Source organism: Akebia trifoliata, chromosome 12 (assembly GCF_017979445.1).
Source record: "Akebia trifoliata isolate Shusen 1 chromosome 12, ASM1797944v1, whole genome shotgun sequence".
In the NCBI taxonomy this organism is placed as follows: Eukaryota; Viridiplantae; Streptophyta; class Magnoliopsida; order Ranunculales; family Lardizabalaceae; genus Akebia; species Akebia trifoliata.
The window spans coordinates 36520841-36540968 of NC_141386.1; the positions used below are offsets into that span (position 1 = coordinate 36520841).

The window sequence follows — 20128 nt, forward strand, 5'->3', positions numbered from 1 at the left end:
TCTACTTTTTATTGGAGAGAGTAAAAATTAGGGGATTGGCTATAGTTGTAGTGTGAGAGGGGCAGTTGAAGTCTTTTTCCCAATGTGGGTGAAGGTCAAGCGTACATCACCTACACCTACCAGGTGTAAGTTAACGAGACCCCTTCCCTAAGAGCAGACAGAGCGGCGAAGTAGCAGCCATGAGAGCCGACAAAGAATGGTGAAAAAACAAGAGAAGAAAGAGAAAAAGGAAAAGTTAAAAGGTTTGAGAGAGAAAGAAATACAAGTCAGGTTTGACCGATCTATCAACAGTCCATGCCCTTTGTGTGGTAGCGACAGTCATGATTCGATTTCAGGGTTTTTTTAATAAATCTGGTGGATCTGATTGGCAACTCACACCAAACCCTATTTAGCCACAATAGACGCCGCTTAATACGCTAATTTTTTTTCCTACCGTTATTCTTTTTGACTTGAAAATATAGAAATATATATATTTAGTGGTTTACTTAATAGTAATTTTAAATAATAAAAATTTCTCAATTCTTATAAAATTTAATTATTATTTATATATTTTTTAGAATTTGTACAAATTTTGAAGGTCGAAGACTAACCCAGGTCAAAGAAAAAGAGAAATATTTTGAATTTGGTCCACCTCCGTACATAATCATGTCTCTCAGGACTGCAGGTTTTCGGTTACGATAAGAGATGCACAGAAAGGTGATAGAGTTGAAATTAAATAGTTATTGAATTAAAAAGAAGAGACGGTCAAGGTATCTTATGAACGTCTTTGACGGACACAAAAGCTTATATAACAAAAACACCACCACCACCACCACCTCTTTTTGGAATAATAAATAATTATTAAATTAACAGATTAAAATAAGAGAGAGAGAGAAGAAGAAGAAGAAGAAGAAACGGGAAAAATAGATTAGGTTGAATACAGCGAAGCAGGGGATATATGAAGAGGCGAACATAATAAGTGTGGAAAGTGCTGAGATTGATAACGATCGTCTTAATTTTTCATTGGACCATTTTCTGGCTACTATTGTCTTGTGGGTTCCCACTGCAGCTTTTTTGTCTTTTTTCTCTCTCTCTCTCTCTTAATCCTCTGTTTTATTTATATTATAATAATCTTTTTATTTTCTCCTCTCTTCGTCTTCCTATTTCCACCCTCACCCAGCAATGATTTTATCGTTACGGTTACCGTTGTTGAGGAATCTTAGGTGTGGATGTGGAAAAGGTAATAGAAGAAGAAGAACAACAACAAGAGCATGTGTTGATGAGTGATCTTTTGCTGTTTTTGTTGGGCTTGATTGATTGATCTATCTATCTTTTTTCTCTCTCTTTCTCTTTCTAAATCGTTTTCTTTTGCTGTCTTGGTTTCATTTTTCTTTCTATCTGGGTTCTGGGTTCTGGGTTCTGGGTTTATTTATATCTTGTTGTATTTGTATTATTTTTCTCTTCTCTATTCTTCATGTCTCAACAAAGGCAATTCCAAATGGTGGGAGGAAACAATGTTGCTGGGCAGTTTGGTGACACTACCTATACCAAGATCTTTGTTGGAGGATTGGCTTGGGAGACCCAAAGAGAAACCATGAGGCATTATTTTGAGCAGTTTGGGGAGATCCAAGAAGCGGTGGTCATCACTGATAAGAATACCGGAAGATCTAAGGGTTATGGTTTCGTAAGATCTCCTCTTTCCTCTTTATCGATTTTTTTTTTTTTTTAATGTTTGTTTTGTTTATCGATCAAGATCATTTGTTAAGTAAGAAGACTTTTTTATTTTGATTTTGATTCTATTATTAGGTTACTTTTAAGGATCCAGATGCTGCAATGAGAGCTTGTATAGATCCATCGCCTATGATTGATGGAAGGAGAGCTAACTGTAATCTTGCATCCTTTGGTGCGCATAGGACTCGTACGTCTACTCCCCAACATGGTTTGTATTCTCTTTCTAGTTTCTATTTCTCAATGAAGCATATTTTGTTAATCAAACTTTAGTTAGATACCCATCTCTATTGTTAACCCATTCAACACTTTTGATTTATTATTCTTCAATTTGGCTAATTTGTGTGACTCCATCTCAATCCACACCTCTATTTCAATCTCATCTCAACAGATAGAAAATTTATAAGCAATTAAATGTTGATCTGATAGGAGTAAAGGGTATTAAATATTTATTTTTTATTGATTTGGATTTGGATTTGGATTTGGATAAACAAAGCAGCAGGCATGGGAAGGTTCAGACCATCATCTGGATCGGTGGCTCCGTCTTCCTCTTCCTATCAAGGATCATCTTCCTCCACGTACTTCCATCAACCTGCTCATTACACATTTCCTTATTCGGCTTACGGGTAAATAGGGCCGCAAGAGAGAAAGCTTTATAATCTGAAATATTTGGGTTTGTGGTGTTTCATTGTCTTCTCATCTTCTCTCTTTCTCTTAATCATTCAGGTATTCTGGATACTCACAGGAAAACATGTATCCCATGGTTAGTGTTCTCGCTCTCTCTCTTTTTCTATTTTTGATCAGAATGTTTGAATTGATCAAATTGATGACATTGGTTGATGCAGAATTACTACAATGTGTATGGGGGAGTGGGACAACAGTTTTCACCTTACTTCACAACAGGCACCGCATCGGCCCCACCCGCCATTTTCCCCAACTTCTACCCATACTATGCCCAATATGCTGCAGCCCAGAGTGGCCAAACACAGGGCTTTGGAGCACAGTATCCCCCAATGGTACAATATCCCTATGTTCCACAGCAATACAATGCAGTGCCGATCCCATCTCTTCCTACTTCAACTGCCTCCGCAACCAATGCCACAACCACCACAACCACTGGTCCGAGCCCTAAAACAAGCTCTCAATTCTCATTTAGTTAAAAAGAAAATTTTGTTATTTCACTAGTCCATTGTAGCGCATTGGATTCGATAATAACTGTAAATGTATGGCAATATGCAACAACAGGTATTACAGCAACCACAGCGGTAGTGGCAGCGACAAGGTCGGGTACTTCACTAGCTGCAGGGACTACCAACGAACAGAGTTCATCAGCTTAATTTGAATGATGAAAGGGAAACAAGTATTCTTTCCAATACACTAAAACAAGTAGCGAAAAGGGTAATAAGTATCAGAAGGAAATGAAAAAAAAAAAAGGCAACAGATATCGAATCACTGAGTCAGAAGAAGAGAATTATGGAATTTCTTTTTCTTCGTAGTGTGCCTGATCCGGTTGTGTACCAGAGAAGGAATCAAGAGTAGCAGCATCAGATTGTTCATTCGTGGGACTGGGACGGGCAATTGAGATGAAGAGCTCGCTCCACTAACTGTCATCATTCATTCTTCGTTCATGCTCAATAGCATCATCATTGTCATGGTCGTCATCATACATGGTTGATTTAGGAGAATAGAGTCCTAGTTAGCACGAAAATTAGATTTGTTTATGTATTAACACAAGGTTGAAACGAAAGATTGGCTTCGGATTAGACCTTGATACTGATTCTTAGATCAGTCTTTGTCTCGGAATGCATGGAGCTTCCGATGACACCTTTGTTTATGTTAGCGGTAACAGTTCCGTTGATTTATTTTTTGTCATCGGATCACACATGGCCAACATTGGTTAGACAAGATGAAAGGCAAGCTCTTGGATAGCTTGGCCTCTAACATGTAATCCATCCCCCCCCCTCCTTTTTTTATTTTATTTTTTATGTTGTTGCATTTTGTTTCATGATAAATACATAAGATAGGATTAGTTGGGGAGGAAGGTGGCACATAGGGTGCTCTGTCCCTCTGTCTCTTTTCAGCTATCTTCTCTTTAATCTCTCACTTTCGGTTTTCTTTCTTTTTTTTCCCGTACTTTCTTATTTTCACCTTTTTTTTGGATATGAAGAGTGTCTGGAATCCAAGGGATCCCTGCAGAGAGGGGTGATGGGTACTGGATCACTTTTTTCCCTTTATGGTGGAAGCATGCGGGTCTGCATCATTTTGCTTCTGAATCTTAGAATTTGATGAGGTCTTCTTGGAGAAGTTTCTTCTAAAAGAAAGTGGAGAAAAAAGAATCCAAGGAAGGTGATTCTTGACTGTGGAATTGAAGGAGCAGTGCACCACTAAATAATGTACCTTTGCACCATTCCCTCCATTATCATCGGTCCATGTGTCGGTGATCTGGACCATCAATTGAATAAATGGGCAATAATACCGTTTGAGAAAAAGTGATGAGACCAATAGAACTGTTTGTCTTGAATCTTGATTCAGATTATTGATAAATTTGGTCAAACAATAGCTGCTCCTTGAAAAAATTGTGATGAAAATGATAGTTATGACACTTGTAACTCACTCACACGTTGAAGGTTGAAGGAATTTGCATTTTATGTAGAAGCTTTTGAAATGGGAAAGCTTGTTTTTGGAGTTATGACGGCAAGATCATGGCCCATCATCATTCAAAAGGGGGAAACGAGTAGTTATGATTATACAGGCCCAAAAAATATTCAAGGAGCAACTGTAGTAGCTACGGAAAAGCAACATCTTTTGCAAAAGTCATGAAAGTATCCCAAACTCTAAATTTTGACCCTTGTCAAACATCTATTGTGCCAAACAAATCGCATGTGAAATCTCCATGACTTGTATCCATCCATAAACAATTTTCACTCAAGATGATGGACCAAGTAACCCTTTTAAATTTTATTAAGCAAACTTCATCCACATTGATTATATTGAGCCAGCTTCATGTATCAATGATGACCTAAAATGGACGATAATGTACCATATGTGGCACTCAGATCGATCCACCTTGGCATCTGGCCGACACTGATTACTTTAAATAAGCAGCCCCACGAAACAGGCACAGACAACACCAAAAGAAAGCTCCTTCCTGAACCACGCTTTAAAAATAGAGTACCAACTTACGGCCAGAGGTATACATTACAAACGTCAGCTTGGTACATATCACCCAGTATTTGGGATAAGGAAGATCAATCACAAACATTTACAAAGACAGCTCGGAAAGTCAACAAAGTGACTCATTAGTATACTATCAATTCATCATACAGATCTAGAATAGCTGCATATAGGTATAGCCAGTGGAATCTGTGAATTTATGCAAATTCGAAGCTATAAAAAGAGATAGAATGAAGTTCTCTATGATACTCATCCCAGAGAAATCAAAGCACTATTAATGAATACAATGTACCAAGGCACCAGCACTAGAGGCCATGTAAGGAAGTATTTAAGAAGTCTGTAAGAGAGAGAACCACGAGAACAGTTGTATTTGTCTTTGGAGCATCCCATACATTTGTTCAGTGATAAATAAACTCTTTCAAAGCCTTGAAGTTCCATCCAACTCTACATACTATTAAAAAAGAAAAAAAATTCTGTAGACATCATAGACCCCAGACTATGATGCAAAAACGACAGCAACAACAAAGTGTCCCAAAAGTTAACTATCAATGAAATAGCCAGACCTTTCAATATCTCCGTATATATGTATTTATAAAATATATTTATATATAGTTAACTTAATCAGTCAAGGAGAGTGCAAAGATAGTTCAGTGCATCTGTTGCCGAGGAGCACGCGGACGAACTGGCGTCTTTGATGGGCTGACCCTGGATGTAGATGATATAAGAAATTGCTAAGTCAACTAAAAAGAAAAAACTCAATCAACAGGAAAATATCAACTCAACTTAGCAGCTGTCAGCGTGAAAACAAAAGGAACTGGAATGCAATATTCAAAACTCACCTTATTGGCAAGGACCCCAACACTGCACCACTACAATTGAGAGCAGCAATTGCACTTTCAGCCTGCAAGAGGAAAGTTGAACATAACAAAACCATTCCCATGGGCAAAAATCAATCTGTACATAACTAAAAATACGAGAGAGAACTGATCCTAGATTCATGCAAGTATGCTATTTCAATCAGTCTATGCTATCCGCTACACAGGCATACTATATAACTATCAAAGGAGGAGTTTGTTGAAGAATAGTCATCCAAATGATTTAGCAGAGTTCAAGAGCCTTATCTGCCATTTCAACAAACAACTTCTTGAACTCAAAAGTATTTTCCTTCCCCCAAATAATCTTCTACATTTTTACAAAAATGGTGCCTGTTAACAAATTTGAAAAGCTCTGCCTATGTAGTATTCCCTTACACTTAACACTACATAGCCTCCCAAGCCTGGAGGAGCTGAGGCCAATATGACTAAGATGGGACATTATTGGCATCAGTGGAGGAGAAATACTACTGACCTAAATAAAAAGCAGTGTGAAACATAAGGTCAAAAAGTGTATAGCGTGTCAGACTTCAATGGGACAGTGCAGAATATCGGACTATAGTATTCACTCCACTTCCAGAGACAACAGTACCATGGATGGCTGCTGCTGATGAAAGCTAGACATGAGTAGCAGTTTTTTGTGGTAGGTGATCATTTTTCCAAGATGGTTCACCCATTACATGTAGGGAAACATTTGATACTGCTCACGTGGCTAGAACATTCATCAAGGAGATTGTACATCTATACGGGGTGCCTAAGTGTGAAAGCCATGCACCACGACGCCTAGAGTTAGGTGTAGCTCGCCCCAGAGTCACCCGAGAGCACCTATGTAAATCTATATAAGGCTCACATATGAAGCCATATTAGTCCCGTGCCAGAACATATCTGTTAGCTTAGTGACATTTTCATGATAAAAGAGTGACTGACATCTACTTTTGAAGTTTCCGATTTAGTGTACTTTTTGTAGGAAGGGCGTCTTTGGTCCCAATCCCTGGCCTACACCCACGTTAACTTTAAGCCCTCGCCCAAGCTACGTGGCGTCCCGTGTGTATTAGATCACCAGTTGCTAGTAATACGTCTTATTTGTTTTTGTAACGTGTTACTCCGTGTAATTACATACCATATCAACAAAGTTGCCTCCGGACTTTGTCTCGTGTTGCCCCGTTCTCTTGTATTGCTAGCTATGTTTTGTGTGTGTGAGTTATTTTTAATAGGCTTGCTTCCGGGCAATCATCCCAAGCACCGCACGACCTTGCTTCGGAAGAACATGGCCGTGATAGTTGGTATCAAAGCCCGACTCTTCCCTAGGTCCATTTAGTTCATGCAAACAATGGCAAACGGTGAGAATAGCACCGTGGACCAACTCGCTTCAACTCCACCACCCCCACCCCCACGTACAAACAAGGAACGTATAGAGCTACTCGAAGCTCAGATGGCCCAGCTATCAGGTGGTGTTGATGATATTGCTCAACTGGTGATCACCACGACATGTTGGATAACGAATCCATGACCCTCAGCATTAGATTGATTGACCTCGAGGAAGATACCCGCGGATCCCTAGCACAACTACAAGAATACATCACAGAGCTCACTACCAAGGTAGGTTTCCTGGTAAGAGCCGTTGGTAAAGAACGACCTACCGGTGGTGAAGCTCCTCCCTCGCGCATGCGAGTCCTAGAGTCATGCGCCTTTAGTGGTGCTAGTGATGCGAAAGAGCTAAAAAATTTCATGTTCAATATGGAGCAATACTTTCATGTTGTTCTCCTGAATTCAGAAGAGGTTAAGGTCACCATGGCCTCCATGTATCTAACAAGTGATGTCAAACTATGGTGGTGTACCAAGCACTTCGAGATGGAAAATGGTCAATGTTCCATCAATACATAGGATGACCTCAAACAAGAGCTGAAAAATCAGTTCTTACTAGAAAATGTGGAGTTCATTGCCTGCAGAAAATTGAGGCAATTCCACCAGACAGGTACCATGCACAATTACGTCAAGTAGTTTTCCATCTTGATATTCGATATTCGTGACATGTCCGAGGACACTGTTTTCATTCTTACATCTGCTATTACCGCAGCCGAACGGTTGACTGATTATACCCCATTGATGGGGGCAAAAAAAAGGTACACCCTCAATCGAAGGGGTACTCCTAGTAGCGTGAGCACACCAAGGAGTCCTCCAAGGTAAGAATGGAGGACCTAGACTCAGTTCTAGCCAGGGATTCCTCCCCTTTAAAGAACACAGGTACCTTGCCTAACAATCGCCACAACAAGTTTAAATGCATTTTGTGTGGTGGTCCTCATAAGACATTCAAGTGCCCACAGCGAGCCAAGCTAAATGCACTATTAGCCTACTAGAGTGACCTTAGTCACAAGAGTACAAGTGGGCGAGATGATGACAAGTCTCCTCACATGGGAGCCTTGAATTTGCTGAATGCACTCAGACTTCTGAGACTTAGCCATCAACAAAAGGGTCTCATGTATGTGAACATCAAAATTGGTGGTAAGAACACCCAGGCAATGGTTGATACTTGATACAGGAGCTACACACAGCTTCATCTCCCCTGTAAAGGCGAAATGCCCCAATATTCGGCTCGAGAAAGATTCTAACCACATGAAAGCTGTTAACTCCCAAGCCACTCCTATCCAAGGGTCGGTAAAGGCTGTGTCCGTCAAGATAGGCACATGAGGGGGTAAGCTCGACTTGCTCACAGTTCCACTCGATGAATTCAGTCATCATTGCGATGGACTTCTTGCGATAGAATATGGCCGTTCCAATGCCATTCGCTAACACATTGGGCATGTTAGGTGAATTTCAAGCTTCATTCTCGTGTCCACAGGCTATGAAGAGGGAAAGATTATCTCAGCTCTTCAACTGAAGAAAGGGTTAAAGAAGGAGGAGCAAACTTACCTCACTACCCTACGAGTTGAACCTGATGATCAGGACCATAGTTCAACTCCCACTCTGATTCGACAGGTATTGAGAGAATTTGATGATGCGCTACCGAATGAGCTTCCTAAGGTCTTGCCTCCATGTATGTCGATTGACCATCAGATTGAACTAATACCTAGTACCACGCCTCCTGCGAGGGGGCCTTACAGGATGAGTCCTTCGGAACTAGCTGAGCTACGCAAGCATGTCATCAAGTATTGGGACGTGCCCAAAAACATTGTCAGTGATAGAGATTCAAGATTCACAAGGAAATTTTGGACCGAACTATTCTCAGCTTGACTTTTAGACCAATGGACATTCTCAAATAGATGGGCAAACGGAACAATTTAATGCTATGTTGGAAGAGTATTTAAGGCATTTTGTCAATGCCAACCTTAAGGATTGGGCGAATCTTCTTGATGTTGCGTAATTCTGTTTCAACCTTCAGAAAAATGTCTTTCTCCAACAAGAGTCCTTTTGAGCTTATTACTGGCCAACAACTTTTAACACCTCACGCTATTATAGCAGGCTATCAGGGACAATGTCCAAAGGTGTATTGGTTTGCTAAGCTTTGGCAAGACAACAATGAAATTGCCAAGTCTTACCTTGAAAAAACGTCCAAGCGAATGTAGAAATGGGCTAATGAACATCGTCGACCAAATCCTTTCAAAGTTGGTGATTTAGTTCTCCTCAAGACAAATTAGTTGAAAAGATTCAACCAAGTTCAGTGAGCACACACAAGTCTAATACAGCATTATGAAGGACCAATGCTCATCCTCTTTTGAGTAGGCAAAGTCTCCTTCAAATTGAAGTTACCGCACTGGTTACGCAACATTCACCCTGTCTTCCATGCCAGTTGTCTCAAGCCGTTCCATGCAGATCCCGCACAGCATTCCAACCCACACACCTTTTCATTCAGCAATTCAGCTAGAGCGTGTTGTCGACAAGGTCCTCGCAGAGCATCAAGTCAATAGCATTTTAAGCAAGTAGCAGTACATTAAGTACTTTGTCAAGTGGAAGAGCATGCCAGAATGTGAAACTACCTGGGAGAGTGCAAAGAACTTACTACCTTTCAAGAAGAAAGTCGAAGAGTTTCTCGGGGACACTACGACGAGAACGCTTGCAGAATAGGTGGGGGAGACTAAAGGCCATGCACTACGACACCTAAAGTTAGGTGTAACTCACCTCGGAGTCACTCGGGAGCACCTATGTAAATCTATGTAAGGCTCACATATGAAGCCATATTAGCCCCGTGCCAGGGCATATCTATTAGCTTAGTGACATTTTCGTAATAAAAGAGTGACTGACCTCTACTTGTAATGTTTCCTTCTGGAAACCTAGGAAAGACTTAATGTACTTTTTGTAAAAAGGGTGTCTTTGGTCCCAATCCCTAGCCTACACCCATGTTAACTTTGAGCCCTCACCCAAGCTACGTGGCGTCCCGTGTGTACTAGATCACCAGTTGCTTGTAATACACCTTATTTACTTCTATGACGTGTTACTCTGTGTAATTATATAATATATCAACAAAGTTGCCTTCGGACTTTGTCTCATGTTGCCCCTGTTATCTTGTATTGCTAGTTACGTTTTGTGTGTGAGCTATTTTCAATAGGCTTGCTTGCAAGCTATCATCCCAAGTGTAGCACAACCTCACTTCGAAAAAACACAGCCGTAACAACCAATCATTTCTTACCTTGACACTAACTCCATGAATCATTTTTGGCATTTATTTTTATGGAAATGGTTGGGGACTAGGTTCCAGCTTTCCAGCACATTGCAAACAAACAGTCAAACATTGTTAGGAGAAGGTTATCTAGGAGCCTAAGGATCTATTGAGAAATCTTATCGGAGAGTATGTACCACAATGAGATGAGCCTCTTCCCATTGAAATAGCTTGATTAATCGCAGTAGGAAAATTCTGATCAAAATTGTTTATGGGCGTCCATTGACCCATGTACTTGATTTGATGCCCCTTTCAGTGCATGGAATGGCAAGTGGTGATAACGATGTGAGTATCAATTGTCAAACACATCAGGGATGTTCAATAGCATGCATAAGAAAGACTTGAAGAAGCTAATCAATGGTACAAAGCTATCACCAACAAATATAGGAAAGAAAAGGTCTTCAAGGAAGATGATTGAATATGATCTTAAGATGAGCACAGTTTCCTACAAGCATACATCATAGGCAACAAGTGCCGATGGGACCTTATCATAATGTGAAATAGGTAAAAAAAACACCTAAGAAACGGAACATGAGATAGCAATAAAGACCCTGAAGACACAAGAAGGAAAGTATCAACAACTATTAGTCAAATGAAGGAATCAACCTAATTCAAAGAACATGAATTTTAAGGGAGATATTACACGCTCCATGGCTCATTGGTGGATTCATGTCACTTCACAAACAAAACGAGGTTGGGTTTCTATAACCTTGGTGAGGAGTACTAAAGCATTTAAATTCGTGCCATTGGTGAGGGGTACAAAGACATTTTCACATTTAGTATTGGGGGACCAATCAAAGTCGTGGTATAGGGGTTTATTGTTATAGTGTTGAGTTCAATTGTAAAATAACCCCAAGGGGACCTTTTTAGATGCTATTCTAAGCTCTTGCAAAGTTCTAGCTTGGTTATCTCTGTTATTTTTATTGGATTATTACTTCAGCTCTATTTAGCAGTCTCAATAAATTTGAGTTTTCTCCTATAAGTCTTGCTCTTTTTCATAGATCATTGGATACATGCTATGTATATGTAAAATGCATAAAACATATGAAGAAACCAAGAAATTTTTTTGCTCTAAGCAAATACCACAAACATTCATGTTTTTGTCTGATTAATTTATGCATTTTGTAATTTCCAAATTCATTGAATTGATTTTATTGGAACAATATTTCTATATTTTTAATATAAAAAAAAAAATTATGAAGTTGTCTAACTTTTTAACTTCCTTATAAATAAATAGAAAAATTGTATAAAAAAATATTATTTAACTGAAAATCATTGTCATCATCTATGTTATATCCCAAATATCAACAACTTTTCACCATTCAACTCCTACAAAATCTATATATTCTATCAAGGCATGTGAGTTTAGATCTTCTCCTGCTACAATCCACCTTGTCTTCGGTCAACCCCACACCTTTCTATCGGCTTCAACTTGCACAAAGTGCTCCTTCTCACTAGTGCACTCAATGTCTTTGTTGTGCATATCCAAACTATCTCAATTGGATTACAAAATTTTTATTTCCTGTTGAGGTTATTCCTAGATTCCCTCCAATGTCTTCATCTATAACTTTTTTTTCTTTCCTAGTCTCACCACACATCCATGTCCACTAAGCTCATTCTATGCTATGTTTCTTGACGGCTCAACAATAAATGCCAAAAGGATAGCTGGTGGTGTTACTCTTGTAAAACTTTTCTTTTACTTTCGACATTATAGGCATGTAATTACCTAGAAGAACGGTTTTACTTTAGCAAGCTACTGTTGATTATATAGGTCACATCTTAACGAAACTTTCCATCTTCATGGATGATTGATACTAAAGAATGAGTGGTTTATTTGGGGTATTTCTTTCCTATGAGTATCCTTACTAAAGTGCGGTGCTATATTCAGGCTTGGTCCAACTTATCATAAAAGTCCTAGTTTCAAGGTATCCCCATAGTTTGTTTTGAATTTATTCCCTTCTAGTTTCATTGACCTATACACATCATCTGCAAATAATGTGCACCATGGGACCTCCTTGAATAAGAGTAATCCATCCATCCATCCAAAAATAGTACAGTCTAGCTTATCTTGTAATGCAAACCTATTGTAATTGAAAGCTCCACCATCTCACCAACAACTATTATCAAACTAAGTATAAATCCAGCATACATTGATGATTGATCCTAAGGAATGAGTGGTTTAGTTGGGGCGTTTCTTTCCTATGAGCATCATTACTAAAGATGCAGACTGCATACATTCAATCTTGGTCCTACTTATCATAGAACCCTTAGTTTCAAGGTATCCCCCATGTTCTAGTTTTCATTGAGAAACATAATTACACCGGACTTCCTAGAATAAGAGCAATTCATCCATCCACGCATAACTAGTACTGACGAGCCGATTTCCTTATGCAAACTCATTGTAATTGAAAACTCCACTGTCTCACCAACAACTATTATCACACTAACTACAACTCCAGAATACATGCTCTTCATAGTTAATAATGTCAATATACTTGGGGATCTTTTTTATAATACCCACCAAACTATCTACCAACCTTATCATAGCTTTTTTGAAGTTACTAAAACCATGTGAAAATTCTTCCGATGTTCTCAAAATTTCTCCAACATTAAGTAAGAAGACAGCCTTGATGGTTGACGTCCTAAGCATGAGAGCCTTTTCTTCGCCATGCAAAACTACACATGAAGCTAAATTGATTCTGTAAGGCTCTCTTTGTTTCACAAAAGAAACTCCTTACAGGAAAATTATTTTTCTGGGCACAGATTCATATATAAAAAAAACACAGTATTTTTTTGTTTTATCGTATAGTTGTATTATGAATTGTTTGAAAATTTCCTGGAAAAAGTATTCCACTGATTTGTTTTTCATGAAAAAATTATAGAAAACTATTTTTGTAATCTATTTCCATATACTTGGCAATCCAAATAGTATAACCAACACAGTCTACTTGTAACACAAACATTCTACATTGTTTCCATAATTCCTGGAGTTTTTACAATAATTTTGTAGGCTTTAGGACCTAACTTTCAAAATATCCAAGAGATGGGTCTCTTCTAAAAGAACATCTCCAACATGACATGTGGACGTATGATATAAAGGACCTTTGAGAGATCTCATATTATCAAAATCTAAACGGAGGCAGATGAGGAACTGACTCTTTCTCTACTTTTTGAATGTATCCTTAGACCATCTGTAATTAACGAAGGAACCATTTCCATTTTGCAGCTCAACTTTTCTTTCCATTGAATTTGTGCTCACCACTGTAAATTATTTTTTTGATAAATAATGTTCAGGTAAATAAGAAAATTAAATGGTGTTGGAGCACCATGAGCTCATTGTAAAAGCTAACATAGTAAATATTAAACATTCAGCACTCATAAACAAAGAGCTCGGGCAATTACCATTACAAACTCAACGAAAGCGATACGGGTAGAATGATGATAGTCTCCAAGCAGTCTCAAGCGATAAACCTGCATCAGACAAGATGTGTCGCATCAATTATCTACTTTCTAAAACGAAAGTTGACCATCCAAAAAGAAGCATAAATTTTACATATGACAGAGTAGCAGCTACAAACCTCTCCACAGAATGATTCGAAGAAGAGTTTGACATCAGCTTGAGAAACCTAAAACAAATGAACAAAGAAACCAGAAGCAAAATTGCCAGTTCAAAATCTGCACTAAATTTTCCTTAACCCATTTGCCGTTTGTTGGGGAATTTGGATGGAGCGGAATAACATGGTCTTTGAAGGAAAGGAGCATACCCTTCTCAAGGTCCTCTTGTCCATAGTTGGGTTTTTATTCTATTGGAACAATGTACTGAAGGAGTTTATGGGGGTCTTATTCTATTTGAGTGGGATTTATTATGTTCATCTTGCTAATCTCTTTGTATCTGTTTGCTCCATGTTGTTTGGTTGGTAGGCAATCTTGGCCTCCGATCTTTTTGCATTTTAAAAAAATCTTTTAACCTATTAAAAAAAAATCTGCACTAAATTCAATAATAACAGAGAAACTGCAAAAAAGCTACCTTTTTATCAATATTTGTACAATAGATGGTTCTTGTGCACATTTGGCGCTCATCTTCAGACTGGGGACCAAAAAAACAGTTCAGTCATCAGATTATAAGCAAAGCACTAAATGTTTAAACCTATCATAATTTACCATATGATTCATATACTCTTTAAGGCTGTGATATGTTACGTAGGGGGAAATTCATAGTAGATAATCACAATGTATACTCATTTATGGTACAATATGGTAGGCCACTTATCAATAAACATCACAAGGATCACTAATACACACTATGACAATGATAGCAATATCAATAGTGTGGTTATAAAAGAAATTATAGATTAGCAAGACTATGGTGTTGCACTAACTTCTATAGCTTCAGATTGCATTGAAAATAAATAAAGCATCTCAATCAAATAGAGATAAGTATATAAGTATAATTAATAAGACTTTCTCACCCTCGGCAAAAGAGTTGGGTTAACAGGTGCAATTGCCGTTTTTGAGGGAAGCACCCTAACTGGGTAGTATCCAAGCATGGTCCCAGCTAGACTTAAGGCAGCCCTTGCACCTTCTGATTTGGCACAAACCCAGGAAAGCAATATTTCATTAGTTTAATACCTTTTTTTATCATCAGTTCATTACACCACCAAAAATTGATCAATATAACCCCAACACCCCCCAAACCCAAAAAAAAAAAGGAAAGAGAGAGAGAGAACTACTGAGATTGATAAGCTTACCCTCATCAGTAAACTCAATAAAAGCAAAACGAAGAACGGACTTAGGATCACCACATATACGACAGTCAACGACCTTCAACATCCCAAAAGGGAAAATTTGTTCAGAAACGTAATACATCATTCACAAAGTTAATCTCTCCTCATATGATCAAAAGAAACATGGATTACCTGTCCACAATTGATGAAAAGGGCTGCAAGCCGTTCTTCAGTAACCTGTATATATGTATATACCAAATAATATATTAATTAGGCCAGTATTGATTGACAAGCAAATCAAAACTTAAAAAAGAAATTATAATCTCTATAAATGGGATTGATCCTTTACCTGTTGACCAATGTCAGAGACATACACAGTCCTCCTAATTACCTCTTCTTGTTGTGCCATACTTGTTCTGCTGTTCATTCTCCGCTTTCCTTGAATGTAGTTACTCTTCTTCTGAACAAAAGTAAAAGTACAAACAAATAACATAAGCGATAAATAATCCACCAAACTTATATAACAAAATACGTGTATTGGATACCAATTAGAAGATAGAAAGCTAAACCTACCCGTCTACTTGTATTTCCGTCGACACTACCATTACCATTACCAGTATCACTGTGCATCATAAAGTTGTTAGTATAAAACCCTTCACCAAATCCATGGTTAGATAGTGAGGGCGGAACGAATTCTTCGGCCATTGGATTCAATTTCGAGAGAAGCTCCTCCAATTCCCTTATATCCCGTTTGAAACCTTCACCAATCTCTCCCTTCATATCAACACCGTTTGATCGTTGATGCATATTTCCATATTCAGGCTTCCCTGCTGCGGTCATCGTCATTCCCACTCCCACCTGTAGATTCTGCTGCAAATCGTTGTTCATGTGGTCATGACTGTGCTGCTGAATCTGAGCCATGTGGCTCCTAACATGTACTGAGGGAGCTGTTGTCGCCCCCCTATGTTGAAATTGCTGGATTTTCATGTGGAAGGGTTGATCGTGTAAAATTGGGTTGTTGTTCTGTTGTAAATTAGGATCAACCATCCGAATCCCTAAATGATTCTGCTTAGTTTGATCGAGATCGTTTGGAACATGAGAATCTACTGAAGCGATCTCAAAATTTCGACTTGAAGAACCAACAGTAATCCCCAAATTGCGACCAGCATTCTCAACAACCGCCATGATCGAATGCGATGTGAGCGATTCCTCAGTCAAAATCTCTGTAAAGTTTAAATTCACATGATCGGTTTTGATCAAGAAATCTAGCATGCAAAAAAAACTTTAAAATTACATCGTATTCTGCAAAATTGTCTACATTGATTGATCGATAAACAAACCTTATCGAGATTGCTACAAAGAAATGAAAAGCAGGCAAAAGAGCATCTCTGTAAATCGGGGGAGAGAGAGATTTTTTTCTTCTTCTTGGTTTTATGTCCTCGAATCTGAGAGAGACGAAAGAAGCTCTTGGAATCGTCCGTTTGTTTATTCAAACGTTCTTCCAATCGTCCCTGCTGAGCTTCGTGAAACTGAGATGACCACCTGACAGCTCAAATGCTTTTGTTTGTTTTTTTTGTTTAATTTCAGTTTTTATTATTGAGTAGGAAATAAGTTTTTGGTAGAGGGGTAATTGGGTAAATGCCTGTAACTTGGCACGCGAGGGGCATCACTGTCTACATTAATAGCCTGGCGGTGCTTCTTTCCCTCTTACTTCAAACAAAAAGAATCAAATTCCCTCCATATATATATCTTTCTTGAGATACCCGTAATAAAGATGCAAACCCCAAAAACCTATGTATCAAAAGTGACACCACCACGACACATTTTTCATTAATAATTTTCATTTTATATGAAGAAGGGGAACAGAGCTTTATCATGCAAAACTAAATCTTCAAAATCATTTGCAATCACAAATTATTGGAACATATGATACTTTAGGTTTCTTTAGCTGGAGGAGCATTTACTTCAAGATAAATACACTAAGGGTATGTTTGATTGCATGGAAAGTCACTTTTCATGAAATTTGAAATCCATGGAAAATTAGTTGTGGAAAATAGGTAGGGTTGGAAAATCAAATTCCATTGTTTGATTTCACTTGGATAAAATCATGGAAAAAATATGAGAAAAAATAAGAAGAGGAGAAGGAGGATGTGGCGACGACGAGGACGACGGTGGCGGCGACGACGGCGGCGGTGGCGGTGGCGGCGGCGGTGGCGGTGGCGGTGGCGGTGGCGGCTACGATGACGATGGTGGAGGCGGCGACGACGACAACGACGGTGGCGACGGCGACGACAACGACGACGGTGGCGGCGGCGACGATGAAGGTAAGTGAGGAAAATGGGGGGAGAACTTGGTGGTGGTGGTGACGGAGGAGGTGAGGGATGGAGAAGAAGAAAAATAAGAAGAGAGAGAGAGAGAGAAGGTGGTCGGAGACGGAGCCGACGGCGACGACGATGGTGACGACGACGGTAAGGTTAGTGTAATGGTGGTGGTGGTGGTGGTGGTAGTGGTGGTGGTAGGGAATAATTGATGATGGAAAACATGGGTGGATTTCATTTTCCCACCCATATGGGTGGGAAAGTGAAATCCATGATTTAGTGGACTTTTTGAATGGGGTGGAAAATGAATTCCATTTCCATGTGCAATCAAACACTTGAAAAATGTCATTTTCCATGGAAATTGATTTTCCACCTTATTTTCCATGTGCAATCAAACATACCCTAACTAAATTATTAGATTATAAAAGATGTTTCCCAAGAAAATCCTTGACTAGGGTGTATCTAGTAAATTTTCATTTTTACTTGGGTAGGGTTTTTTTTTTCCTCCCCTTGTCTAGTAAGATAAATCTTAAGGGGTTGGAGGTGGAGGCGTGAGTGTATATTGACATCTCGTAAAACGACGATTTTTGTATTGGCACCATCTCAAGCCGTTAAAATGCAACTTGACCATTTTCCCTTGACAAAAGGTTTTGATCGTTGTATTTTGTGAAATTGTAAGTATTTTGCATTTTTTTTCCTTCTCATTTGTTGTCTCTTTCGTAATATTTTTCTTAAATGGTTAAAATGCAACTTGACCTTTTCTCCTCTCTCTCTTTTTTGTATTTATTCCCTCGTAATCTTGTCATCTCCATTTCTTTCTAACAAATGATAATCTAATGGACATTTGATAATTCTCATACTATTTTCCCTTCACATCTTGAAAATGTACTAATTGAATAATATGTGATTTTGTACTAAGAACTTCTTGTCCTTGGGGATGATTTCCTAACACCCCTTGCAATAAATGGAAGGAAGCTTCTTCCTCTCTCATAATAAATTGAAAATAGAACTTTGGTTTCCTCTCTTTGCTACTTGCAGCCAATGCACGCACGTAAAATAACTAAAAAATTATTAGAATTGTAGGATGCAATGTATTGTTAAAAAAGAATGGTATGATCAATATTCTAGAGATTTTTCCTTTTTGTTAGGAAATCGAGTTAGTGGTCAACAATTAATGTATGAAGGCTGGTTTTTAACCCAAGCATGGTACAACACTCACGTACCTTTTCAACTTGGCTAAGTTGACACCTTTGTATTATTTTTTTTTAGACGTTGCAAGCACCCCAAAAATGTGTAGTATCTTTTCAAAAATACTTGCAGCACTTCACTAAATCAAGTAAAAAATGAAAATTTTGAAAATTCAATAAGTTGTCGGAAATCAAGAGCTAAAGCATCAAATTAGAAATTAGAAATTAGAAATAGGTGCACATATTTCAAAATCAATCAACTCCAATCACATATGAAAAATAGGTGAATGATTTTCAAGATTGGTCACCCCACCTGCATATCCACAAATGGGCATGATGACTCATAATGGCCACGCACCTATGAAGCAAGTAAAGATTACCGAGTGAGTCATTAATTAATCTTCATTGTGAGAAGTTGATGGGCTAAAGGTCTTCAAACTGTTGGCATGAAGAAGAAAATGAGAGAAGAAGAGACATCGATGTGGTGCTTACCAAATGCACTCTGAAAGTTAAGTCAATAGTACAAGAAGAAATAGATAACAAGTTGGCTTTTGACAATAAAATGTCTATACTCCATTCTCTTTACAAATCCATGTATTTATAGGCAAAATTGGGTAGCCAGGTGTCACCTGCCAAGTGGTCCAATTATTTATTGAGTTTGACAACTAGTTAGCGATAGAATACTTGAGTGTGTTGTGAAATGTTGAGATCAACAATTATAATAAGGCCAGCCTCCACAAATTTAATCATTTGTTTCAATGATCCATGTTCACATGTTGAGGTCGAAGATTTACAATCACTAATCTTGATGATTGTAAAAGCTTCATCCAAATAATTAGACCCAAAGTTGATATCAATGAATCATCGATCTTGAAAATTTGAACCATCAATCTCACCAAGAGGGGGGGCACCAAGAACAACAAATAGATTCATGTTACCATAAAAATACAAAAAAAGGAGGTGTTTAATAAGAAAGAATAATACTAAACTGATTTTAAAAAAAAATGCTCAAATATACTCAATTGGCTTGAAATGTGCAAAGAACCATAGATTTTTACTTGTGCATCTCGAGCAAAATCTATGGTCTATGCACATGCCACATCAATTAGGTTTTTTTTATAGTCAATTTATTATGGTTCAATAAGAAATCATATCAGCAGGATTCATAAGTAATTTTTCATATTAATCTAGAAAAATTACTTAAAGAACCTTGACAAAGGGGTTTCTTTTTAAATAATCCCTAAGTTCTAGGGGGTACCTAAATAATTCATTTTGTAAAATTTTCATTTCTTTATGATCCTTGAAGTTCATCTCATATTATAATATTTTTGAATTATCCAAACTATCTTTTTGAGTTCAAGTATAATCGTCGATGAACTCCACGCTTTTAAGTCATATTTAATTACTGTCGAATTTAACAATATTTTCATAAAAAGAATTATTGAACTTGAAAACAAGAAGTGGTGAACTCGGCACTATAAAATGTGGTCTA

General features: G+C 38.2%; 2 protein-coding genes across 6 annotated transcripts; one reads left to right on the forward strand and one right to left on the reverse strand.

The window, feature by feature from the left end:
* The first annotated feature begins 557 nt into the window (after window positions 1–557).
* LOC147390007 (uncharacterized) lies at window positions 558–3655 on the forward strand. Of its 5 annotated transcripts, none has more exons than XM_086417623.1 (6): window positions 558–1663; window positions 1786–1918; window positions 2204–2285; window positions 2434–2470; window positions 2553–2826; window positions 2953–3655. In XM_086417623.1, exons 1-6 carry the CDS (start codon window positions 1454–1456, stop codon window positions 3042–3044), a joined length of 828 nt encoding a protein of 275 aa, XP_086273749.1. In that variant the 5' UTR covers window positions 558–1453; the 3' UTR covers window positions 3045–3655. The 5 variants fall into 5 exon arrangements, with proteins under 5 accessions (XP_086273749.1, XP_086273750.1, XP_086273748.1 ...); XM_086417624.1 differs by having other exon boundaries at window positions 559–1663; window positions 2207–2285; XM_086417622.1 differs by having other exon boundaries at window positions 560–1663; window positions 2210–2333.
* Window positions 3656–4982: 1327 nt separating this feature from the next.
* On the reverse strand, window positions 4983–16692 carry LOC147390008 (polyadenylate-binding protein-interacting protein 12-like). The gene is made up of 11 exons (XM_086417619.1): window positions 16472–16692; window positions 15705–16354; window positions 15481–15591; window positions 15324–15368; window positions 15156–15228; window positions 14877–14989; window positions 14435–14494; window positions 13986–14033; window positions 13810–13878; window positions 5721–5782; window positions 4983–5586 (listed from the first exon to the last, which is right to left on the reverse strand). The coding sequence occupies exons 2-11, from the start codon at window positions 16314–16316 to the stop codon at window positions 5529–5531; spliced, it is 1251 nt and encodes a 416-aa protein (XP_086273745.1). The 5' UTR covers window positions 16317–16354; window positions 16472–16692; the 3' UTR covers window positions 4983–5528.
* Between the last annotated feature and the right edge of the window lie 3436 nt (window positions 16693–20128).

Coding starts and splice junctions, on each gene's coding strand:
- LOC147390008 (XM_086417619.1), bottom strand. CDS start 16,316: ATGGCGGTTGTTGAGAATGCTGGTCGCAATTTGGGGATTACTGTTGGT. Junction 14,990..15,155: donor TATTGAGTTTACTGATGAGG/GTAAGCTTATCA, acceptor GTGCCAAATCAG/AAGGTGCAAGGGCTGCCTTA. Junction 14,034..14,434: donor GTACAAATATTGATAAAAAG/GTAGCTTTTTTG, acceptor CATTTGTTTTAG/GTTTCTCAAGCTGATGTCAA.
- LOC147390007 (XM_086417620.1), top strand. CDS start 1,454: ATGTCTCAACAAAGGCAATTCCAAATGGTGGGAGGAAACAATGTTGCT. Junction 1,919..2,203: donor TACGTCTACTCCCCAACATG/GTTTGTATTCTC, acceptor GGATAAACAAAG/CAGCAGGCATGGGAAGGTTC. Junction 2,471..2,552: donor AGGAAAACATGTATCCCATG/GTTAGTGTTCTC, acceptor TGGTTGATGCAG/AATTACTACAATGTGTATGG.